General features: G+C 39.4%; 1 protein-coding gene across 2 annotated transcripts; it reads left to right on the top strand.

Annotated features, from left to right (window-relative positions):
* The first annotated feature begins 12 nt into the window (after positions 1-12).
* Positions 13-24989, top strand: ahdc1 (AT hook, DNA binding motif, containing 1). Of its 2 annotated transcripts, XM_046834321.1 has the most exons (6): positions 13-2475; positions 7522-7605; positions 16651-16769; positions 18778-18812; positions 18941-23439; positions 23647-24989. In XM_046834321.1, exon 5 carries the CDS (start codon positions 19164-19166, stop codon positions 23409-23411), a length of 4248 nt encoding a protein of 1415 aa, XP_046690277.1. In that variant the 5' UTR covers positions 13-2475; positions 7522-7605; positions 16651-16769; positions 18778-18812; positions 18941-19163; the 3' UTR covers positions 23412-23439; positions 23647-24989. The 2 variants fall into 2 exon arrangements, with proteins under 2 accessions (XP_046690277.1, XP_046690275.1); XM_046834319.1 differs by lacking the exon at positions 16651-16769.
* The last annotated feature ends 1672 nt before the right edge of the window (positions 24990-26661 follow it).

Genomic DNA, 26661 nt, shown 5'->3' with positions numbered 1-26661 from the left:
GAGAGAGAGAGAGAATTATAATTTCTCAAGACTTAATGACATTTGTGTTAAAACATGGTGAATTAACAAATTGTCAGTAAACTTTAACAGTCAACATTTCTCTACAGAATATTTGTTCTTTAACTATTGGATTGACCAGATCTTGCATATATGACTTCCTGTTTAAAGGGGCACCATAGGCAATGTATTCCAAACCTCTACAAGACAAGACAAAAAAAAGCTATTTACTATTTTCACAATTTCAAGTAGTTACATAAACTACTTACAATACTAAACTAACACTAAGACTGAGAACTGTTATAGACCTGTGCACAAACAATCTGTCAGAGAAGTGTAAAGAAAAAATCTGGAAAAAACATTACTCTGTTTTGTAGCTTTTGTTTTGGAACTGGACAGTTGAGAGGAAAACAGTACATGTTGGTTTGTGTTAGGAGGCTACATGTAATCCAGAACACAACCTTGATCTGAGTGGTATTAGGCATTAGACCAGTGAGTCTCAGTAAATAATGTATAGCAAAAAATATAAACCTCAGGTAAAATACAAGCAGACAATCTTATAGTAAGTAAATGCTTCACAGTTTCACTCCAGATCCATATAAAATGCCTTACATTCCAAAGTAATGGTCATGCATGTGTACTAAGCTAAACTCAGTTGAACTGCTAAAAACACCTGGATTAAGCTGAAGTGGACTCCAGAGAAATCCACAGATATTCTGTGTGAAGAAATTGATAGATCCTTGGCTATGATTTTCACCAACATCAAACAAGAACATTCAGTATACTTTCTGAATATATTCAACATTCTTTTTTTTTTTTTTCTTTTACTAATTTTTTGCATCTTTTTGGCATTACACGGTTTAATTGCATGACAAAAGAAAGAAAGAAAGAAAGAAAGAAAGAAAGAAAAGAAAGAAAGAAAGAAAGAAAGAAAACTATCATTTTATAAGTCGGTACAATGTGTGCATAACCTTCATTTGTTAAGGCTGTTTATTTGAAATAAACCTTTTTACAAAATATTGCCAAAAACATGTAATACAATATGAATGCATTAGCCAAAACTATATTAAAGTACTATTATCAGTGTTGTTGATTTCCTAAACTCAGTTATGTTATATTCCAGATTTATGGAGAACATCATGTCACATACTGTAGATGATATATGATTATATGACTTGTTAGTAATGGGCATTACGGACAGGTTTAACGCACAGTTGCTCTCAGATGCTCATGAACACAAAACAACAGCAGCAACAGCAACATGAAATGATGCACAGCACTAAGAGGCGTGATTATACAACCCATGGGTCATTTTTGCATTTACCCAAACAAGCCACAAGATGGCAGTCAGAGATGAAATGCCAGATGCAGGCTATATGTTTGAATAGGATGTTGAACTTTTTGTTTTATGTAAATATGTAGTTAATATTCCTCTGATGATCTTGCTTATATTTCAAGCATATTAAATATTGCTAGAGACTTAAGTTAGTTCCAGGAAGATGATGTAGCCTAGTACTGCGTGCATACTTGATTTAATTTTTATTGCATATTACATTTAAACTAAGTTTCTGAGGAATCTATATAAAATGCTTTGCGATTGGAAACGCCCAACTGCAACATCTCGAACCTTAAATAATTCCCTAAAAGATTAGCTCCTAAGATTTTCCTTTTCTGTGGACCATTGTTTTTCTCCAAACCTTTATAATACCGCATTGTAACCATGTCCCAGGTGCCAATACAATTAATGTGCCCCATGAATGTTTAATGCCCTTTTTTAGACAATTCTCGTTTCCTAGAGTCTTCCTAGACAGGGTTTCTGGAAATCTTTCCAGTTTTCATTCTGTGTACACACACATGAATATTACAGAGGCAAACAGAAAGCAAGAACTTCAATACCCAGAGTCCCCCAGCAGGGACAAGCTTGCTCTACGAGTCTACGGAAGCCCAGGAGCTGCTGTTAGGCACGTTTGCACTTCGCGCTGGCGAGGTAGCGTGGAGCCAGTGGGTTTGCAGAGGAAAGAGGAACGGCGCAGGAACGCGCTCACTGCTATCTGACTCGCGTCTCCATCCCCGGACGCATCGGCGTCAGACCTGCAGCGCACGATTTGACACGTTTTGACATTTCTGAACATTTTCATTCAATCGTAGGGGCCACCTTAGGCGCTTTTCTACGTGGTTTCCTTTTTTCCCCTTCATTCTTTTCTTTTTTTGCATTTAGAGTTTTATTTCATTTTCACCAGATGTTGACAGAAAGGACGGCAGGACGCAGGACGGCAGACAGCCGACTGGGAGATGCCAGGAAGCGGCCGGGCAGTGGAGCGCGTTGTGCGCGCGGGCACCTGTGAGGCTGAAGCGGACGCTGCGTGTCCTGGTGTTCTGGCGTTGATCGGTGTGACTGGTGTCGGTGCGCGCGTGAGGAGCTCGGCGGCGGCGCCGCTGCTGCAGCAGCGTGGAGCGTAAAGCGCGTTTCGCCTCCTGGTGAGTGCGCGGCGTCGGGCTTCACGGTCCGCATTTTTTGCATAAACCAAGTCTTGCACCGAGCCGCACAAAATTTATTGTATTATTTGTAAAAAAAAAAATAAAAAAATTTGGTTACATTTCCATTAACCTCATCGCTGCCATTCATAGGTCAGCTGCGCACACGTGCTCAGGTAGCGCTTCATCCATTCCGCCCCGCTCCTCAGCCTAGTCATTCACATTGTGGATTCCCGAAGCCTCACGTCTATCATAGGTGCATGCCTGTGTTGCGTTTTCAGCGACCGCACGAGTGTTATAGGGTGTTAAAAACGTGTTTTCAGATAAAGAACAATTGTTACATGCATTCTGATACACGGATGATTGCTGAGGGGAAAATCTCAAAAATATGTCGTTTTTGGGGTTGAGTGACGGCGACGCGCGCGTCTGGTGCTGTTGTGGATGTGATTACGGATAGACGATATAGTGCACACACACACACACTCGCCCGCCCGCCTGCTCTCAAGCCCGCCTATGGTTCTCTTGATTAGTCTAGCTAATTTTGCCCCCCCGCCGCATCTCTCTCTCTCTCTCTCTCTCTCTCTCTCTCTCTCTCTCTCTCTCTCGATCTTTCAATCCGGCTATGCAGTACATCCGCAGATGCCAATTAAAGTTCACAATCGTCTGATTCTTTTCTTTTTTTTTTATTTGCCACAACAGACCACTGTTTCACATACAAAAACCACATTTTAATATCATGAATAGATTGTCCCAATAGTTAGTTCTTACAGGTGCATACAGGTGTAGGTAAGGGTACCTTAAATGTGGACAAAGGCTGCAAACCAAATGATGGTCCCTTATAGTTTGCTCCAGGGAGCTTAGTGTCCTGGGAAAACCTGTCAGGGTTTACAGCATTTCTCCTGCCACAGCTGCTTAGGTGGCATGCTATTTGGACACTCTGCATAGGGTATAGTGTGGTGTGGTGTGGTAGTGTGCTTGACTCAGGTTAAGTCATCTAGCGAAAAGTGCATGCACAATTTTTATACTCTAACACATGTTGATTATGTACTGGTTAAGAATTTTAGATCACAATAATGATACATGGAAAAATATCACAAGTCAAGAGACTGATTATTTATTCATTTATTAGCACATTGATTGATATATAACACCAAATATTTGCACCATGACATGACAACCAGTTTGGTGGTTGCTGTACGTCAGCACATGTTTTGTAAGGGTATGAAGTGCGTGTGCATGCATGTGTGTGTGTGTGTGGGTGTGTTTGTGTGTGTGTGTGTGTGCGTCCTTTAGACAGCTCTGGTCACCATGGCGACCTTTATTAAAGAAAATTTAGAAGGCCACGCCAGCTGGAGACTTCTGATTGGCAGAGACGAGAGATCCAGCATGACCTTGGTGGTAGCTGTCAAAATACTCATGTCTCTGCCATCTTACATACAGTGCAATAATCCTACATGCTCCAGAATAACTCAAGATGCTTCAGATGTAAGCAGTATGACTGCATACATAACCTCACACAATCTCACACATTCCATGAGACTACACTCCCTATCCTGCTCCTCTTACTCTTTTTGCTCTTCTCTTTTATTCACTTTCTCTCTCTTTATGTCTCTCCTGCTACCTCGCTTACTCTTTGCCAATGTTTCTCTCCCTCTCTCTCTCTCTCCATCTGTCTGGCTGCCTGGCTGACAGAGTTGGTTTTAGGAGAGTTTTCACCTTTGACTCTGGCTTAGGACAGAGTGTGTAGTGTGTGCATACATGTGCATGTGTGCCTCTGTATATGTATGTGTGTGTATGAGGAAGAGATAAAGAGAGTGAGAGAGAGATAGTGTGTGTGTGTGTGTGTGTGTGTGTGTGTGAGAGAGAGAGAGAGAGAGAGAGAGAGAAAGAGAGGAAGGTTGGGTGGGTGTAATGGGATTTGGGGCATGCAGCAAAGCTGACTTGATCTACATCACTGTGTGTGTGTGTGTGTGTGTGTGTGTGTGTGTGTGTGTGTGTGTGTGTGTGTGTGTGTGTGTGTGTAATTTTGTCTGCAGGACACTGAGCCAGGGTTTGTGGGAGGGAGGTATGGATGAGGGAAAGTGAGAGTCTGCATATGTGTCTAGGGGTTCTGTATATCTGAGTGTTCTGCATGCCTCTATACACTGAGCCAACTCTAATGAGAGACTGAACCAACTCAATTATTTAGGGGGAGCTTTGTGAGTCAGAAGATGCAGAGACAGTAGTACACACTATAGTGCAACAGATTGCAGGTCATGTGTATTAATGTTGCTAAAATACCAGATCCTTTGTGTCCATCAAATATAAAGAGATACTGTTTAGGTTGATCTGGTCTGACATGTTGCTAACTGGTAATACTGTAAGGTGAGAGCATCATATCATCTGATTCTATTGATAAAAATGACTTACATAATGACAGTTTCATTGGCATGATACTGCATTGATTCTTGATGCTTATTAGCTGAGATAGCACATAAATGTTAGGAGGAGGTATTTAAATTTCTTGAAACATTGATCTGGAAGTTTTAATGTGTTTCATGTAATATGTTAGAATAGATTGACCAAGTTGTATATGTAACCTATTATAAAGAGCATGCAAAGTCGCTCTGATTCTTTCTTTTTTTTTTATAGAGGATTCACATGTCTCCTCCAAACCACAAACTCTGACAAAAATCCTTTCCATCAGACATTGGAACAGGCACTGTGGACTAAAACAAATCCGAATCTGTTCATACAGTCTCAAAACAGGTTTTACTGAATAATTATCGGTTCTTTGAATTTTAAAATGGTCCTTTTTAATTTAGAAACACTCAGTTGTAGGGTTCTACATGGAACTTTTCAGGGTACTCCCAAAGGACCTCCTGAAAAATAAGTCTTTATATTTTGTGGGGTGGTGGCATCTGCAGCTGAGCTTCTGTTCCAAAGTTTTGCCAAGTTTAAACAGTAAAAGAAAATGATCTGTCTTGTAGAAATCCTAAAAACTATGTAAAATGATCAGGGAGAAGAGAGTACACTACCCATAGTGCATGGTTGATGTTAGACACTGTGTGTAATAATTAGATTTCCAAAACAACAACAGCACAATTAAAAGACGTAGAAATGTATTGTGTCTCTATCTTAGCAGCTACAATAAAGCAGAATATAGTATTGTATCTTATATCACATAGCACAGTGACATATACATCACCATTATTTTACATAAATCTCCAACATTCTTATTTGCATTCCATGTTCTTTAATTCACCAACTTTTGGGCTTAGTCAACTGTGAAACATTTTTGCAATAATTAGGTGTTTTTTATCCATCCAAAAATCCTGCCTGTCCCATTTAGGGTAAAAAAAACAACACCTTATATATATATATATATATATATATATATATATATATATATATATATATATATATATATATATATGTATGTGTGTACACACACACATACAGTATATATAAAAGAGGTACAATGAGGATCTAACAAAACAAACTTATTAAGCTTTCAAATCTGAATTTCTTTAATGGAATTTGGTTTTATGTGACGTGAAATGGGACAGCCAGCTAAACATCATTCATGGTTTTCTACTGTAATGCCCACTATAATACAAACTTTTACTAGGTATTTAATTCTATAATATATTGTAAAAGATATTGGGATCAATTATTTTGCCATGCTATACAGTGCAGTTGTATGCAGTTTGAGATGCAAACCTACTGGTCACTTTTCTCAGAGTGAACTTGCCATGCCTCTGCAATGATTGTGTTTGCCTAATCAATAATTGTCAATATTTTTAGCTCATAATGTATCACTGTCCTGTAGATTTAGTACCCTGGAAAGAAGTATAAGCAAATTTAAAGCACACATCTGCAATCACATTAAGGGTTATTTAATGATCAAAATAATGATCAAATATGGGATTGCATATTTGTTACCTTACTGTATTATGATGATGCAATTCCATGAAAAACAATAGAATAACTTTTAATAACAGTAACAATTTATCTTAACAAAAGGTTTCTGCACATCATAGCACCACTTGCAGTAGTTCTGAACCCTTCCTCCACCACCCCCACCCACACACACATTTTACTTTCATTCACACCTCAAGGCAATTTATCTAAGCCAATCCATCTACAGGTATGTTTTTGGTCATTTGAAGGAAACCAGAGAACACATAAAAACCATGTAGACATGGGGTGAACATTCATAGAAATTCCACCTGGGTTTAGGATTAAGGTTGAGCTGAGAACTTGAGGTTGAGGTGACAATTCCACCCACTGCGTCACCACTTTGTCCACCAGAACAGATGCACCTATTCCATCAGCCATCATTCTTCCACTGTCCATTATTATTTTGAAGTAATAAAAGTATAATATGTTGCTCATAAAAAAAAAAAAAGAGTAAGCTGTAGTTCTGGATTTGGGTTTTCTGATTGTGTTAAAGTTTGAATGTCAGATAAATAATAAAAGTGGACAGAAATAGATGTAAATGAATGAATGAATAAATAAATAAATAAATAAATAAATAAATAAATAAATAAATAAATAAAACAATTTGCTTATCCAAAAGCTTGAACTGTAGAGTAGGTGAGCACAACATAATGTAATGCCAGTTATTGTCTTTATAAAAGACCCTTCAGTTGATATGTTCAGGAAATCCTAAATTTATTTTGGATATTTATTAGAATATTTTCTTTTACATTTGATCAGAAATTAGCTATCTTTTTCGTATGTTAATTATGTAGCCTGCATGCAGTGGCCAAGACTTTATATTTCTTTGACAGAATCCTGAATGAGAACACAGAAACATAGGCTTTAGGAAATGTTTTATGCTCACTGGAGTGTTACATAAAGACAACACAGGTGAGTATGTGTAAGGAGTATGCAAAGTACTGGAGTGTAAAAAACAAAGAGATATTAAGGAGTTTTATAGCATCAGTCTATATGTTTTCTGCTCGGATGTCAACCTTGACTTTGCTTAGCCTCTCTCTTTCTCTGTCTCTGTCTCTTTCTTTCTCTCTCTCTCTCTCTCTCTCACTCTCTCTCTCTCTCTCTCAGGTAACAAACTGGCAGGATAGCATTGCCATGGAAACATGCGATTTGTGAGTGAGAAGAGAATCAGTTGAGAGAATCTAGAAAAAGGTAAGTGTGAGGTTTTTTTTGTTATGCTGCATATGTTAGCACACATTTTGAGTGGGAAGTATGTGTGTGTGTGTTGTGAGGAATATATTCCTCCCTCTGGATGTAATGAAATATGTCAGCGCATGACATGCTAAGCAGCCTGTGCAGATACCTGCATGCTTCATTTTCAAATATTAGCTCCACTCTCCTCCAAACAAAAAGAGACGTAGCCTTCGGCCCACAGTTCCTCCTCCCCCGTTTCCACGTCATCCTCACAGTCTTTTGGCAAACAGGAGATCCAACTTTTGTTAATACAATTCGCACTTCGTTTCAGGGTGACTCATTCATTCTGACTCAGTTGCTCGACCATTCATTCATTGAGATTTTATGGTGTGATTTGTGAAATTATATCGGCAGAAAAAAGTTGTAATGATACATAGGAATACAGGGCTCAAAAGATTTCTGTATAATCTAATTGGAATTGGAATCTAAGGAGGTTTTTTTCCCCTGTTAGAAGTAATGGTATGTAAATGTCACATTTTGATTGTAACATTCAGATTGATAAAATCTGCAAAGGCATTTGAAACTTATATTTAACGTTTGATATTCATACATTATTATGAATCCCGATTTACATCTTCAAATTCTTAAAAATGTATTTACAAATAACAATTCTAACGCTACATTTACACATCACAAGGGAAACTGATATTATTACTCTATTATTGAAGTTTTTGACTAAGACATCTTACTCATAACATTTTGAGGTGCATAATCAATGGGGATGATTGCATAAAGCTTGAGGTGGAGCTGAAATAAAGAGTTCCTTGAGCTGCAGAAACAAATAGTCAAAACCCAGCATGTAAAATGCCTATCTCTATCATCTCCAAACCAACAAAGTGAAATGTAGTGCAAAATAAAAGTGTGATTAATAACACAAAAAGCTCATATTTACAAAGCTGGAGAACAGGAGATGAAATGAGAGGAGAAGAGAAGAAAGAGAGAGAAGAGAGGATATGAGAAGGATGTATATGAAGTGAGAGATGTGAAAGGAAGTTGCCAGTAGAAAAGACTAAGACATCTCCATCTCAAGTAGAAAGATGATGCCTGTGTTTTCTCAAATCCATGTTTAGCTAAATTGCTTGCCTCAGTGAATTATTTTTCTAAATTTTTTTTCCATGCTTATCTGCTCAGATTTGGCACTGGCCATTAATACACTCCGAGCTGAAACATTACCAGGCACAGACAGTTCGTTTTTAAGTGGACCACAGACACTAGAGGACACTCACGTAAAGCCGAGTGTGTCATACAAAGCAGGATTCACATTCTTGGCTCTTGTTCACTGAACATTCCTTAGTGGTGTCAGTGTTACTCTCTTCATCACTTTCATAAATATTTCATGATACAATCAAGTTTGTGTAAATACCAATTGTTTTATGTGTGCAAAAGTTGCACAGGTGTTATATGCACTTTCATTTATGTGCTAGTAATATGCAATAAAAAAAAACAACATTTATAAATGAGATGAAATGTCTAACAAATAGGGAGTATTGATTTTGCAATTGATATGGACATTCATGCTAGTGAACATATCTCTACAAATATGTGCAAATATAAAATATACCTATTTTCTTTATCAATAACTATTAGTTTTACAAAAATAGGTTGAAAATATATTAAAGAACATTAAGTAATATCACAAAACAAAATTAAGGAACCCAAACTGTAATTGGATTTGCAATGAGAACAATACATTCTTTTTTCAAACAGCATGAGAGTCTGTCAATAGTTAATAGTGCTACTTAAGCAGTTAAAAGCAACCTGCTATCATGAAGCTGCAAGAAAAAAGTGATTAATTAAAGCAAAATCACGCCACTTCAATTAGTCTAGCGAGGTGCCTGTGAAAAAATATGGAGGAAAAAAAAAAGTCAAATGGTTGTAGACCTGATGCTAGCTATAAGCCTGAACTAAACTTGGCTGGTCCCCCAAGTAATGAGAACAAGATGACTCACTCATTTTAAAGTAAATGGGAGCAAGACATTTTTTTATTGCTTTCTGGTGTGAGCTGGACTTTTTCAACAATTGTTAAATCTACTTGTGGTTCAGTTCGAAATAATATATATTTATTTTCAGTGAATTCAGTAAGAGTTTATCCCTGTAGGGATGGTGGAGGAATTCACCCTCAAAAGAAATGCAGTCCGATGCAGGGCACCATGCAATCACACATATTCAGTCAAACCAAGGGCCAGTTTAGTGTACCATGATTTTGGACCATCAAAGGACACCAGGGAACCTGCAGGAAAAACTTTGAGTAGTTTTGGGTATGTTTATAAAACATATATTTTTTTCAATGACCTGCATTATTTTAGGTATTACTCTGCAGTGATATTGTCACTATGTTGTCCTGATACTGTGGGTAATCACATGTTTACTCTGCCATTTAATGATAGCCATGTTTATTAAACTCAGAATGATAACACTATGCTTTTTATTATAGGTCACTATGTTTATTACAAGTCATATTTAATATACTTTTTGGCTATGTGCAAACTATTTTGACTCGGAGTCATTCCTAACATTTTGAATCTAAATTTGAATTAGAATCGTGAAAACGATGAGCAGTGTGTTGTATTTGCACATATTTAAAGTTGTTGACTGGATACTCTTATTCTGATCAAATAACAGAGAGGCGGTGTGTCAATAGAAAACCATTAAATGAAAATAATTATTGTGTGATATATATATATATATATATATATATATATATATATATATATATATATATATATATATATATATATATATATGAACCTGGAATTATCAGTGATTGTTTTGTCAGATAACTTTACAATAAAAAATTAGGTAGGTTTCAGAAAATGTTGTGTTAATTAAATTCAGTGTGTAATTGAATGGCATAAGGGTCAGAGTAATAAAACAAACACAAGACAGGCGCTAGAAATTTGTGGGCCATTGACTGGTTAAATTAATTGATCACAGATTCATCAAGTTATCCCTGCAACCAGACAACCACCATTTTAAAAGAACACCCATGTGGACACCTAATTATCATACTAGTATGTGCTTTTGAACATCCAATTACAGAGTTTTTCACACCAATGCTGCTATAACAACTTTCACTCTTGTATCAAAGCTGATATGTGACGATTCAGCCACAACAGCATCAATCAGGTCAGAAGTTGGTGTTCGAATTCCTCCCAAAGGTGTTCAGTGAGTTTGAGGTCAGGGATCTGAGGTCACTTAAGTCCTTCTCCTCTAACCAATGTCAAAGCATGTCTTCTTAGAGCTCACTTTGTACACAGGGGAACAGATTTGGGGGGTTTAGTTCCAGTGAAGAGAAACTGTAATGCTTCAATGCATAAAGACATTCTGTACAATTGGGCACGTAGATATTAATGGCAATAGATTGCAGAAGATCTGCATATGGATGTGATGGGCAGGTGCCAACATACTTTTGGCCATGCAGTGCACTTAACAATTTTTTTGTCCAGAAGAATTCTTCATTTTCGCTATGTTCAGAGACCCATAACAATTCAAAATAAGCCTTTGAGTAAAACCCCAGCCGAAATCTAGAATCGTTCACTATCCAGAAACCTTTGAGGAATTTCTTTTTCTATAAATGCACAGTATTACATAGTTATTGCACAATAGTGTAAATATTGCAGAATATTACTTAATGTAGTGGCATAATTTAATGTGCTTTGTGGTGTAAGATATCTAGCTAGAGTCTCCTGCCAGACTTTATCTAATAACACTCCCATCAAGTATCATAAATAACCTGGAAAAGTGATGAATATCCTGAAAAGTTGCACTTGAGCAGCTGCTTTATGTCTATTACAAGAGTAAAAGATAAATCAGTCCTTGAAGCTTCTTAATTGTTGCGGCTGTTGTTAGGTAGCATTGCCTGCGATTTGATGTCACCTTGCAGCCTATTGAGAATCACTTGTTCTTTAATGAGAACCGTTAGGTGATAGAAAACAGTCATGAGTATCGATAGTTCTGGATTTTTATTAGTAACCAGACCATGTTATACTGCATTGCTACTGGAAAATCCAGCACTTCAGCACACACTCACACTCACACACACCTTTCCCAATATCTTCTAGTACTCTTTTATGTGTAAGCTTACAGCTGCTTGTCCCACTATCAAAACATTTTATCATGCAGCAATCATCATTTCTTTCTTTTTCATGAGTTCTGTGCAACCAGGTGTGTGTGTGTATGTGTGTGTGTGTGTGTGTGTGTGTGTGTGTGTGTGTGTGTGTGTGTGTGTGCACGCAAGACATAAGCCAAGCCCAAATCACATCATTTGTTTATTTGTTATTGCTATTATTATTATCTAAGAATAAGTTACTGTACAAGGAAGAGGTTGAGGTGAGGAGGGTTATGAATTCTGCTCCTCTCTCTCTTTTTGTTTACAGCTTTTTTTCTTACTGTTGCTTTTTGCTCTGTCGATCCATCTCACTCTACTTTTTCTCCCATCTCCTGTCTTTATCCTACCTTTAGTCTCTCTTGCGGACTCTATCGCCCTCCCCCCATCCACCGTCCTCTAGTTCCTCTATCTTTCTCTTTTAGTCTCTCACTACTCTGTATTTCTCCCCTGGCTCTCTCTCTCTCACTCTGTCTCTCTGTCTCTCCCTCGCTCGCTCTCGTCCACGCTCTCTCTGTCTGCTGGAAGTTAATGAGCCCAGCTCCCCCTGGGGAACACACACTTCCTTTGCCAGAAAGGGAGTGATAGAGAGACAGAAAGCTTAACTCTGAGCTGTGAGAGAGAGTGTTGGTGTGTGTGTGTGTGTGTGTGTGTGTGTGTGTGTGTGTGTGTGTGTGTGTGTGAGTGTGCATAAGTGTGTTTGTGAGTGAGTGAGTGAGTGTGTGAGTGAGCGAGCGAGCGAGTGAGTGAGTGAGTGAGTGAGACACATTGCAGAAGAAGATAGTGGGGGAAGGGGAGGGGCGCAAAGGGGAGATAAGAGAGAAACACAGAGAGGAGAATCTACAGAAAGAATAGGTAAGAGTGAATGTGTGCGGTCACCATGCTAGAAAAAAAACACAAAAGTGTGCATCAGAAAGATGAATTAGTTCCCCAGAAACGACTTTTTTTCTTTTTTCTGACTAAAGAAAGAGTGAAAAAGAGAGTAAATAAGATGGAGAGAGAGGGAGAGAGTGAAGGTGATTCACAGAGCCGCTGCGGGGTTTTCATAACGGAGTGAAAGAAGATTCTCATGAAGACACGTCCGTCCGTATGTTTGCATGTGCGCAGGCTTGCATGAGAGCTGCTCTTACCTCTGTGTGTGCTCCTGAGATGGAATGCGCACAAGGCAGCCATTGTTGTTTAAACAGGCAGCCAGCAGCCCTTCTCCTTGGCAACGGGCTCTGCAGCAGTGTCTCCCACGGCAACAGTGGAACGGGGGTGCTCTGGGTTCAGGCTGTGTGTGTATGTGTGTGTGTGTGTGTGCGTGTGTGTGTGTGTGTGTGCAGTGGTCATGTCAGGAAGTCAGGGCCGCAGTGGAGAGGCCCCTCTCCAAAATGCTAGCCTCAAGGTCTCGCTCAATATGTGTGCATGCACGTGTCAGTGTGTTTTTCCGACACAGTGTGCACTGGGAGAGAGTCAGAGGGTGAATGAGACACAGAATGGGTAGAGACAGTACAAATTGTACTGTGAAAGGATGAGTGAGAATGTGGGTTGAAAATGGTTGTAAGAGAAGATGCAGTGGAAAGTAAGGTGTTTAATAAAACGAGGGAGGGATAATGAGAAAGATAGGAGCGAAGATCTATGTGATCTATCTCTATCGTATTTCATGCATGATTTCTGGCCAAGTTCATACAAGAAAGTCATATAGTTTAGGTGCAAATGTTAAAGCCAGCTCTAAACTTACTTGACATTTTGTAACATCATTTAAGTTATGCTGTTTTTTGAATTTGTAAGCTTTTGAGGTGCAGCTTTATCTTGTTATCCTTTGAATACTTCAAGACAAGTAAAACGCCCTTCTTTTTACACACTTATAGGAAAGTTCTACTAAAGATATTTATGTATAATGATTTTTTTAAGTGGTTCATTTTGTTACATTTTTTGAATAGGAAATGCTCTGTGCTTAGATTTAACATTATACCTCTAAGAGTTTTCACAGAATGCACAACATACATTTCTACACATTTATAAGCTGCTGCGTAGTAAAAAAAAATCTAAATAAAAAAATTAACTTAAATAAATAAAGGTCATTATTTATACAGTATGTAACCAAAAAGACAATTAAATCATATGTAAGTAAGTCTCTATCTCTATTTACAACTTTTTCTAACATTAGGCAATTATCAAAATGACACTTTTTATAGCTTTACATATATTGCAGTCAATAAGACTTACTTAATTGGGTAAGCCATTAATTGTGATTGGCATTAAAAAGAAAATATAATAGATAAGCTTTATATGCTCTAAAAAGGTTTACATTAAGAAAGTGATGCATAGTAAGAGTAAAAGAAAGCAAGACAGGTCTCTCTCTCTCTCTCTCTCTCTCTCTCTCTCTCTCTCTCTCTCTCTCTCTCTCTCTGCCTGCTGTTGGATGTTTCTTTCCAGCTGGTGCTGTAGTCACATGACCCATGGAGGAGTGAAGGGTGGATTGGAGGGTCTCTGCAATTCTTAAAATAACCGCTACATGTACACTCTCACAGAAGTAATATTGCTGCAAAGAGAGAAACAGAAAGCAAGATGTAGTAAAAGTGATGTGTGTGTGTGTGTGTGTGTGTGTGTGTGTGTGTGTGTGTGTGTGTGTTGGCAGGAACTAGTGTTGAAGACAGGCTCTGATGATGAAGATTATTAGGAATTTCCTGCAGCTGGGGATGAAGGAGGAAGAAAGTAAGGGAGTGTGAGAGTGTTAGTTGGCTTGGGGGAGTGGGGTGGTGGGTGTAGGGGCCATGGAGAGGTGGGAAGAGGGAGTGGGTGAGTGAGGGAAAGAGAGAGCAGTATGAGAGACAAGCAATGAGACAGGGATAGGAAGAAGTGGAGCGCTTAAGAACGGTGAGGGAATGCTGAGTAGAAGAAGTGAAACCTGAAGAGGAGACACAGGGCAGACGAAGTGTGTTCATGTGTCTGTATACGTGTGTGTCCATATATATGTCTGTGTGTGTGTGTAGGTGATGACAGCTGTGTTTCTTCTGCAGAGTGTCACCGTGGCAATGTCTCTGTGGACTGTGTGACCCACTTCTACCTCTCTCTGTGTTTCCCTTTCTCCTTCCCCCTTTTTCTCTCCCACCTCACTCTCCATTCTGCATCTTTTCTTTTGCCCTCTCTCTCTTTCTCTCTCTCTCTCTCTCTCTCTCTCTCTCTCTCTCTGTATGTCTTGCTCACCCTCCCTCTCCTTCCATCCCCCCCATCACTTGCCCTCACACACTGTCAGGGCTGCTGCCTGTATCTTAGCAACAACTGCACTCTCGTTTGAACTGAGTGAGTGCTTTTCCCTAACACACCCACTGAAACACACGCACTTGTGTAAACACACAAATACACACATATGCACATATATACATGCACACACACACGAAGAATCATGCACTTTCACATTGCGCAAACACCCACACATACACTTGTGTAATTACACACACTCCAGAACCACCATCACTACTTAAGAGTCTCCACTTTTAAACAGGAATTCAACTCTTAATTTATCAGGAAAGGGTGAACTGAGAGCATCTGGCACAGTCTAAATACCAAAAAAGACAACTGGGACAAGACCTAGTACAATTTCTAGAAAATTAGCAGAGGGATTGTTTGTGAACAAATAAAAACTGAAAGAAAGTGATGTCTTGATTGTTTGATGCCACCATGTGATGTGACAGATTCAAAATGTTTGCATAATGCGGTGATATTTCAGTGACAAGTATCAGATATTGGGTATGTGTGTTATGCTATACAAAACATAGCTTTGCAGGCTAACATTATACTTCTACTGTTTTCTTTCAACTTATTTAGATGGCAGACTCTCTACATCAGCGGTCCCCAACCTTTTTGTATCTAAACACAATAACGTGCATATCGTATTACTAGTATGCATGTTATATAATTTAATTACAAATATAATAATTACATATATAATAAAATGTAACTCAACTCACCATAATGCAGAATCAGTGGGAGCTTATTTTTACCGATACAAAAACAAAACAAAACTATGACAAAACAAGCGCAGGAAATTGACATAAGCAGAAGTGGTCATTTCTTTAAGTTAAAAACCCGGCAGACTGTGCAAGTCAATAAAATGGAAATAAAATAAAGTTTTTATGCTATCTGGCCAGGTACCAAATGATCCATGCCCTGGTGGTTGGGGGCCCCTTATCTACATGGTTACTAAACAGATGTCTGTATGACTAGTCAGAAAACATAATATTGTTAGTTTGAAGAGCTATAAAGGTGATTGAAAATAAATTTCAATAAACCGTTATATTATATTCTGTGCAAAAGGGTTTTTTTGACCAGTGTGAATGTATGCAGTTTAAAGGCTATAGGTCTGAATAGAACTACTACTACTACTACTAATAATAATAATAATAATAATAATAATAATAATAATAATATTGCAAGTTTGAGTGAGAATAGATTATCAAATAGATAAGAATGAGAACTGGAATTTAGAGAACATGTAGGTTGTACGATGGTGTGTGTTTCTGTATGTGGTTTTCAGTGCTTTTGAGACAGTGTTTCGGTCCATCATCAGAACATTAGTCATATCTCAAGGTTTAATTTTCAAGTAGTTAAGCACTTCTTCATAAGCTTATTGCTGCATTGCAGATGTGGACAGATCGCTTCTGTAGGTTTATGACTACAGTTAATACGTGGTTGAATGTTTTCAGACGTCTATGAGTGCTTAAACGTTCTATAATCACTTTTAAAACATTACAGTAAAAACGGAACTGATGCTCTTACTGGCCAGTCATTGACTCTTGGTATTTGGTGCTTATGCCTCTGACAGCTCTGAACACAAGCAGGCTGGACAGAGTAGTGACAGAGAAGTATTGTTATTGGCTTACAGTCAGCAGATGTTTTTTTGTTACCCACAGAGCATTGTGGCAGATTCTAAAGAAAATGAGAGAAGAGGATAAGATAGCAGAGGAAAAAAACAAGAGAGAGCGAGAGAGATACAGAGAGAGAAACAGCTAAGAATGGAAGAAGAATAGCAGTAAGTAGAAAAAAGCTTGAACATGACAGTGCCGTTTCGATCGGTGAACATGTAAAATTATTAATTGCATTACTGGCAAATAAATGCCACAAATTCCTCTGTTTAAGTTGACGATACACACACGGAAAGACACACACTTTGTTTTTGAGTTATTCCAGCTCACTAGCATGCACTGGCAGAGAAATGTGTAGTGCGGCCAAAACTGAGTGAAAAGGGGAGGAGAAGCTTGAGACACACTATCTTTCTAAGGCTATGGGATGAAACGTGTGTGCGTGTGTGTGTGTGAGAGAGAGAAGAGAAGAGAAGAGAGAGAGAGAGAGAGAGAGAGAGAGGTATGTGTGTGACTATAATTAAAGTGGTGATCTGCAGTTGTACTCATTCCTGTCTTCAGACTGATGCTTAATTAATTAATAGCATTAATTAAAGAGAGAGAGAAAACACGAGAGAAACAGACAGACAGACAGAGAGAGAGAGAGAGAGAGAGAGAGAGAGAGCATGGTGATGTATGCAGCAGATCTTAGACCTGTTGGCTCTTCGAGTCTTCTAGTTGAGAAAAGTACACTCATGGAGTCTCAGTAGCACTCATGCATGATTTCATCTGGGTTCATCTCTAGAGAATACTTTTACTTGTTCTGAATTATGGAGGCTAATACAGGCTGCAGTCTGTTGAAGAAACAATATAGTTACATCTCTTTAGTTAAATAGTCTTTCAATGTTTGTAGATAGTTTGCTTCCCGGTTTCTGCTTTTCCTCAGTCTGTTTGTCTGTCTGCCAGTGCATCTTTTAGCACACAGGCATGGCAGGGTTTGTTCGGCCCAGAGCACCACAGCACATGTTTCTGCTCTACTCCTTTACTCGTCTCTCCCTGCTTCCCTTCCCCTTGCCAGTTAGTAATAAGAACCATGTGCAAAAGCAACAGTGATGGATGAAACTGTGTGTGTATTAGAGCTTGTGTGTGTGAGAAAAAGAAAGGAAGCGAGTGGGAGTGAGAGTGTGCATGGTATAGTCTTTGCAACTGTAGATGTCTGTTTGTCATTACAGACTTAGTAATTTTTGCTTTACCAAAAATATACAATACTTTGCAAGAGCTTTATGCACATTAAAAGAGTATTTTTACAATTTTAAATGAACTATGGGAAGAAAAGTTTCTAAATAGTGACACATTTAATATTTTGGGCAAGAACACAACATTACTGCATTAATACAGCCTTTGCCTTTGCTTGGAAGGTTGTTCTAGGCATCATTTTAGAGAATTGTTACAGTTCTTGATGTATTTCTTTCATAAACAATGTAAAATGGATTAAAAAAAATTTATTATTTCTTTTCACACAATGATGCACCAGGGAAAAAAAGTCATGTCAGAAAACACTTGCTTGTGGTAGGCATGCTTTTTTTTTTTTGCCTGTCTGCATATTGCCCTAAGAAAGTATGCAAAGGCACTCTGACTTCCTGGCCTTTTTCGTTCATAGATACAAGCACTGGTTTCTATGCAGCTTTCTCTTAGTAGAGGAACACTTCAGCCCTCTTGACACCACTCCTCTCATCCTACTGCTGCCCCCTGTTGATCAGTCTTTAAACTTCATTGTTTAACTTTTTCTGCATTGTCCAAGAAGCGTAGTGTGTGTGTGTGTGTGTGTGTGTGTGTGTGTGTGTGTGTGTGTGTGTGTGTTTGTGTTGGGGTGGATGTGGATGTGTGGGTGTTTAATAATTGTTTGAATTAAATACTATTTTAAGTTTGTTTTAAAACCAAAAATCAAAAATGAATTTTCTAAGGTTTGTTACTTAAAAAGGTATCATGAAAAAATATACTTCATATAATATCATTATTAATTATTTAATACATAGTCTGGTAACTGTAATGCAAGCTGTATTTCTATGGTTTTCCTAAGCAACTGCACTGGATAGGAAAACTGTAACCATGGTTACAGCTCCCCTCATATTCTATTGCCAGGGTTACAATGATTCTCTAAGTGTATCACTATGGTAACAGTTGTCCTTTTGTCCACAGGGATAACACAAAATATGACCATAGCAACGGAAATGGTAAGGACAATAGCAGTGATCATTAAAAAGAATAACCATAACATTTTAAAGTGCATCTTATTTATATTTACTCAACCATGTGTTCATTCTGTTTATATAATGTTTATACAATTTGTTTTACTCCACAGATAAACATTGGCGGATAATTTTCAAGGACTTTACTCGTGAAATCTGAAGCTCTTGTTTACTGCCAGTCTTGCACTCGTACTTGCCAAGCAAGGAACTGCAGGCTGAGAGAAAGGGACTTGCCTTTGGGTCAACTGCACATTAACAAAACATAAGCAGATATTTGCTATCTAAATTATATAAATTATATATGTGTACTTGTGATTTCAATCAATTTAAGAGGCAATGAGTCGACTGTCAGGCCGTCTGAGATCTGGAAGTATGCGTTTGGCTTGTGACGCACTAGCTGGAGAAGACTGCAGTGAAACTGAAGGCTCCTGGATGGGAGACATGGGGCCCGGAGTCACTTCTGCAGGGGCAAGTGGATCTGACCCAACTGCTTCACTGCACTATAGATTGTTTTCACCACCTTCACTTTCTAATGGTCTACGTAATCATAACGACCAGTTTCAGCGCAGAGCAAGGAGACGCAGACAGATGGACCATGTGGAGCAAATGCACATGCATGAACAAATTCACATTCCATCACACACACGCCAACAGATGCACGTACACCAACAACCAATTTCAGCCATACAAAGCACTCACACAGAACATGTGACCACACATCTACAATCCCAAATGCACATTCAAATAGATACCCATGTCCACACCGAGAGAGATGTAATGATGCACAAAAATACACATACAGAGATGGTCAGATCTTCAACTATGAAAGAGGACACCTCTCTTGTCCCAGAAGATCTGTCTATGACTCCAAAGACTGAAACATACACCTCCCTTGTTCATTCAGCCCATCCACTGCATACCAACCAACTCTCACAAAACTACTCAGCTCTTCAAACCAGCTCTGCATCTATAAGTAAGATTGATGCAGAGAACCCCTCTAATACCAGTAAACTGGAGAGAAATCCCTTAACTAACCCTGATTTAGACCATAGTTCTAGTGCAAGCCACAATCCTTTCAACACCCCTATAGAGGCTGAGAGGAAGTATACCCTTAGGAGTTCTGGTCGGCCACGTTTCCCCTGTCACCTTCGCAAGTCATCTCGTTTACGCAGAGCTGCAGAGGATAGTGTAATGAAAAGGGATTTAGAACAAAAAGAGATAGTGGAAGATAGGAACATCTGGAGAGCGGAAGAGAGTAGACAAAGAGAAGAGTGTCCTCTAGATGTTGCTATGGCCACTTCGTCCCTTGAAGTTTCCTCAGCTCCTACTAATTCGATTCATATGGTGCCAAATCATAGTATTGGAATACCATTTGGAAAGGCAGCAAGTGAAGACAGCTCTGTGATCCAGAATTCACAGAGAGCTAAGCAACGAGGTCGTTTTTTAGGTGTGAGAAAGATAGTGGTAAAAATTGCAAGAATCCCTGTGCATCTTAGTCGACGACAGAAAAGCTATAAGATTTCCTCCTTAGAGCCTGTGGCAGTCGGGTCACATGGGGAAGGTTGTACTACAGGAGACCCACCAGAAGGGGGACCTGGTGGAGAGATGGGTCCACATATTTCAAAGGAACCAACTGCTCTTCTTCGCATGAAAAACAATGGAAAGAGTGTAATGGTAATGTTTCCTCCTGGAGAGCTACCAGTCATCTTAAAACGGCGAAGAGGGCGACCACCCAAACAGGCTTTACCAGGACAGCCTGACATGCGAGAGACTAGAGCTGGGGCTGCAAGTGCTGCAGAGCCCAAAAAACCCAGGAGGCGTCGCAGAGTAAAGCTTCCTTCCCCTCTGCCCTCATATGTAAATGACACTAATGATGTTAAAGTTGAATATGCAGATGTTCTCTCTAAACTGGCTTTCTTAAACCGGCAACCTCCTAGCACTGGCCGCTGCTCCCCACCACGCTGTTGGACTCCAACTGAACCTGAGACCTTTCACACATCTGCAGAAAATCCAAATCTGTCCACACTATTGCATCGCCTCACAGGCTTTCGCAGAAGAGGTGGTCGTGCTGGCTGTATGGGAGGGAGAGGAGGGGGTATGACTGGGTGTTCAGAGTCTTTTAAGAGGTCTTTCAGTGATTTTTTTGAGACAATTGGGAAAAAGCGCAAGGTTCCTCTGTCTGAACCAGGAACTCCACGAAAAAGGGGGAAAGGGCTGAGTAGTGGGTTGAAGAGGGCAACGATGAATGAGCAAAGTAGCCTGGTGACTGGTGAAAAGATAAGAAAGCGACGTTCGCGAAAGAATGGAACATTAAAAAGTGGTCAGGGGGTTCTGGATCCAGACTGGCAAAATGGAAATAATGGGTGGGGAGAAAAGTGTAATCCAGATCCAGGTAGTTACCAGGGCTCATGTTCACCTCGTGGAAGCTTTCCGTCCTCTGACACTAGCAAAGGGGGTGTGTATAATAGCCCTGGATTGAGAGGAGCTGGAAGTGCAGAGGAAAGTCAGGGAATGTTTGCAGGATATTTTCGTTCTTTACTTGATTCGGATGACTCCTCAGATTTGCTAGACATTTCTATGTCCAGCCCTACAGGACACCAAGATGCTCGTAAAATCACTCCAGGTTATGAGGTTAGCAGTCAAGGTGCAGCCCACTGCTGGTCTCCAGCTTTCCCTAAAAGAAGCCCTAAAGTAGCAGCTGGTACTGGAGAAGGGGTATCTCTTTCTTCAGCCCAATCTCATAGCAGTTCTGCAAATAGGACACCATATATATACAGTGCATCACAAACATCCCCAACCACTTCTTTCCCAAAATCCCCTGCTCTTTCTCTCTCTCGATCACCCAGTTCTCCTCATCCTTCTTCTGGTTGTTTTTCCCAATATCCAGCCACATATAGTGGAAATGTGCCCCAAGGAGCAGGTGTTTGCCCTGTGACTCAGCAGCAGCACAGATCAAGTGACTGCAGCTTTACCTATGGCACTAAAACAACCCCTGCCTCTTCAACACAACGGCACATGAATTATTTAAGTTTTCAATCCTCTGCTAAACGACAGTATAGTGCATATCCTGGACCTACCAATGTCCCCATGCAGCAGAATGAGTCTGTTGGTCCATCATCCCCAAGTGGAAGTTACATGTCAATATCAAAGACTAGCTCCTTCTCCTCAACATCATCTCCTCCTGAAGGCTCTAGACAATACCAGTGTTCTGCCCCTTGGGTTTACAGACAAGGGGGACCTACCTGGGGTGGTGATGGATTTGGTACTCATCAGTTTCATAGCTTCTCTGACTATGGAGTCAGCGGCACAAGCTCTGAGTCCAAAGACATCCTAGACATATCAAATTACACACCCCAAAAGGCAAAACAGCGTCCCTGCCCAGACACATTTTCTGAGTCCTCTTCTGATTCCTCACACACAGGGATCGTAAGCATGGGGGGGACATTCTGCCCTAGGGATGCACCAGTATCTGAGGGGCAGTCAAGCCTGTCAAGCTTGGAGAAACTGATGTTAGATTGGAATGAAAATTCTGCAGGCCCATCATATAACTGGAGTCAGAATGTCTTGTTTCAAGGTGGGACTAAACCAGGCAGAGGCCGAAAGAAACGGTCTGAGGCACAGATTGAAAAGGAAATGGGCCATATTACACCAGGATCACCTGCAAGTCCTCCTGTGCAGGGATGTGGACCAAAGCGTAGTGCTTCTGCGGGACGCCAACCTAGGGGGAGTAGGGGCAGGGGAGGATTTTCTTCTTGCCAACGAGAGCGATCTTTACCACCAAAGCCCAAACTTCAAAAGCCTGCAACTCCACCAGCAGCAGGACCAATGACTTCATCGGGGGGATTATACCACGAAACATTAGATTATTACAGTGGAGATAGCAGTAGCCTTTCACCACTAAGCCATGCTCCTGAGCTCTGTGAATACCCCTCTCCATACTCAGCCCATACCTCGACTCCATCTTCTGATGAAAGATTTGCTCATGTTTACCCCTCAGACTCTGCCTCTCTTTCTCCCGGTCTGTCAACTCAGACAGATGTCCTTAAGCAGCACCCTAAACCAGCACCCCCTTCACAGACATATGGACATACTACCAGGACATTCAGCCCTACACTATCTCCTAGTCCTCGCCTTCCACCACAGTGTAGCTCAGCCATGAGTCCACACCGGGTGCCAAAGGACCAATTTCCACAGTATGACTCACCCAGTTACAGTAGCTCTCCTTGCTGGTATGGGCAGGGTGGGAGTGTTGCTCATAGTCCCCAGAGCTTTGAAGAGCTGCGCTCCACTGCCATCGCTATGCCCTCACACAAACGGGACATGTCTCTAATTAGCCCTGGGATGAGAGCACCATCCCATTCTCCTTACACTACACCTTTACTAAGAGGACATGCTATGTCTTCTTCTTGTGTGGGTGGAAGTCAAGACTCTTCTCCCCAGCATGAGGAGCTGAGTTATCATGGTAATATGGACAGCTATGCACCCACAGGGCACCGTTATGTGTCCCAAAGTTCCCGAGGGGGGGTTCTCTGCCAACTGTTGGATCAACCTAATGATGAAGGCTTCACTGTCACCAGCCTGTAGTTAGCATTGTTGCACCATCCCAATACAGGTGAGATTCATTATAAAAACCTGCTTGAGACAAAGATAAGCAAGCACATTAATAATTACAATATAATGTTAAATAGCACTCAGAAAGAGTTCCTAATAAATAATGCTATTGCGATGCATGGTCAAGACCATATATCATGGTCAGTAATCATAGTCAATTTGCACACTTTCTACTTTTGTTTAAACGTTGTCTCTTTCCTTTCAACAGATGATTTGGACTACACCATTTTCATATTTCTAATATTTTATAAGAATGTGCTGTTACAGAAGAAACTTGATAGATAGAATTAAGGAGATTTGGAACTGTGGACTACAAGATGATTTCTTCAGCAGTGACAATCAACACACACACACACACAAAACACATACGTGCACGCACACACACATGCACACACACATGCACACACACACACACACACACACACACTAAAACAACTGAAATAGCACATGCATACACAGATAGATGCTCCTACATGCACAAGACCAGTTGTGAAGCTTGGGTGGTGTTTTTTTCTGGATGGACAGACATACGTTAATGTCAACTAAAAGAACTCCTCCGCTGAAGTGCAGAAATCCTCAGAATGCAAATATTACTCATTTAAACAGAAACCCAGATATGCTTGCAACAGTTGTTCAATATGATGTGAGAGATCATGCAAAAGGTTTTTGGCCTTCACACCGATCTCTCTGTTTTTTTCCTCTGCTCTGGTTCTCTATATGTGTCTTTTCTGTCTCTTCTAGTCTCAACATCATCTTTGGTCACGTCAGTAGGGATTAATTACTTACTCCCCAGAATATATAACTTTTTCAGGGTTTTTGATGGTGACCCTACTCCTTACGCAGACTTTATCCCTTTTTCCCACCTTATTTGCTGTCTGCTTCAAAATACCAGCATCTGTACATAAGTCACACCAACCAAGTCAACACCAGAAATAACAATGCAATGATATAAATAACTGAAGCATAGCAATTACAGAAGTGGATAGAGTTTTGCAAAGGCTGTAAATTTATTACCAAATTATTATGAAAGTTACAGAATTTCTGTTATGTCCTTTAAGAAGTGATGTCAATTTGAAAAGTGAATTTAAATGGTTTCACTTGATCCTGTGCAAATAATTACTTATTCTAAACAAGGGTGTTTTTTTTGGCCCAATAGGATTTATCTCAATCAAATGCCTTTCCCTGTTCTTGCTCACGGCCTGCCGCATGGTCATATTTTGCCCAACACCCAGTTCTTGTCTCTGTATTTTTGTAATTTTCTGTCGGGAGGACAGACACTCATGCACTGACCCCAAAGATGCTGCTCTGGCAAAGGTGCTGAGAGGCCAGTCTTTCTAAACATGGAGGTCTGGAACTCAGGGTGTGGACAATGCCTATTCTCCTATTCATACTGCTCTCCTTCCTTTTTTCTCTCTTCACTGTTCCTATTTCTTGTGGTCTGCTGTGTCGTACAGTGATTTTTTTGTGGTGAAATACTGTATCTGTCTGTTCCATATACTGTATCTACGGTGGGAATATTTAAATACACATTCTGTTCTTATCATTGCGTAACTCTGTCCTGCCTCTGCTCTGTGGGGTGGTGTAGAGTGGTAGAGTTCTACATAATTGTCAAGCCAGGCAAAAGTGAGATAACAAAAATATATAACAAAATATATTTAATCAAAATATATAAAACAATTTATTGTTTTACAGCAATATATTTGAAATAGGGATGACAATAGGGCAGTCAGTGCGTATGGTCGCCCCAATTAACAAACCAAAAACACAACTGCATATCAGAAAATGCTAAACTTATCACCCAATAACAGATCCAGAAATAACAAATGTAAAGAGCTTCCTTGCTTGGAATTATGCTTTTTGCTGATTGGACAAGGAGAGTACAATCAACAATATAACAAAGATATGTAATCAGTCTGTTACCTAGTTAGCCTAGCAAAAAAGCAGGATTTTAGTGTTAAAACCTAATGCTGTCTTAAAGTTGACCAGACATCTAACGTTATATAAATATTCTTGATAAAATGAATCATGAATAAAGTCATTATTTTAGCTTCATAAAAATCATCTATCTGTAACATCTTCTAATTGTTTGTTTTCCATGGTTCCCCATACAGATGTACACTAAATGCAGTCAGCAAAAAGCACGTAAAATTATATGAGCATATTCATTTTTTGTTTTGATGTGATGTTTATGTGTTTCTGATATTTCTGTTGGGGTTTTACAGTTGTTTGTGTTTTTGATTTTGCAGTTGTGATTTTGGTTGCTTTTATTTGCATTATGATTTCAGGGTCCCTGGTTTGAATCTAAACTCAAATTACTGTCTGTAGAGTTTCTTTAATGTTCTCTCTGTTTGTTTGTGTGGGTTTCCTCTGTGTTGAATGGTTTCCTCCCACTGTGCAATAACATTGAGGTATGTGGAAAGGATGGTGTCCCATCAGGCTGAATTCTCTGACCTTGTACCCAAGATAGGCTACAGATAAAGAAATTATTTAAGGTGAATGAATGAATAATGTTCTTTGCCGTTATGGGCTACCACACAAACTATGCAGTCATTTTGATGTTAACAACATTAAATGTGGAAAAAAAATGAACACCCCACAGATTTCCCAAAAGGAAACAAAGTACAATCAAACCCAGACTTTTAACATACAATGAATAATTTACCAACACAAAGCAAGATCTTCTAAATAAGTAATAGCTATCATGAACTGCATCAAACCTATAAAGTTAACATAATCTTTTATTTATGTAAATTGTAACGTGCATGGTCAATTTTACTTACAGATCAAATGTTTGTGAAGCACTGCCACTTTCTGCCTGGCTGAGATTAACCAATTTGACCAACCTATTAAAAATGTAGAACTGGTTTTAAACAGTGAATGACCCCATGGACCTTTCCCATAATGAGAAAAGACTGACCAAAATTTCCTTAAAGTGGTCACACTTGAAATAGCTTTATGGATTGTGAGCTTGTGCTGAAATGGTTGTGTGAAAAAAAAAAAATGAAATTGTATAAATCTCGTTGGCTCTGTTTGTTAAAAGGACTGCAACCATACAGCAAGAAAACCTTTCCCCAATATAAAAAAAAATAAATGTGTAAGAAGAATCTTTAGCACTTAAGCGATTAGGATAATCTGTTATTTTCTATTACATTATTAAATGCTGTTTTGTATTGTTTTATTTCAAAGAAAGAAGCTTTAAACGCTGCAATTCTCTGAAATATTA

The sequence above is a fragment of the Silurus meridionalis genome, chromosome 22 (assembly GCF_014805685.1).
Source record: "Silurus meridionalis isolate SWU-2019-XX chromosome 22, ASM1480568v1, whole genome shotgun sequence".
NCBI classification, from domain to species: Eukaryota; Metazoa; Chordata; class Actinopteri; order Siluriformes; family Siluridae; genus Silurus; species Silurus meridionalis.
Note: the sequence above shows the minus strand (reverse complement) of the source record. Positions and strands in the feature narration are given on the sequence as shown.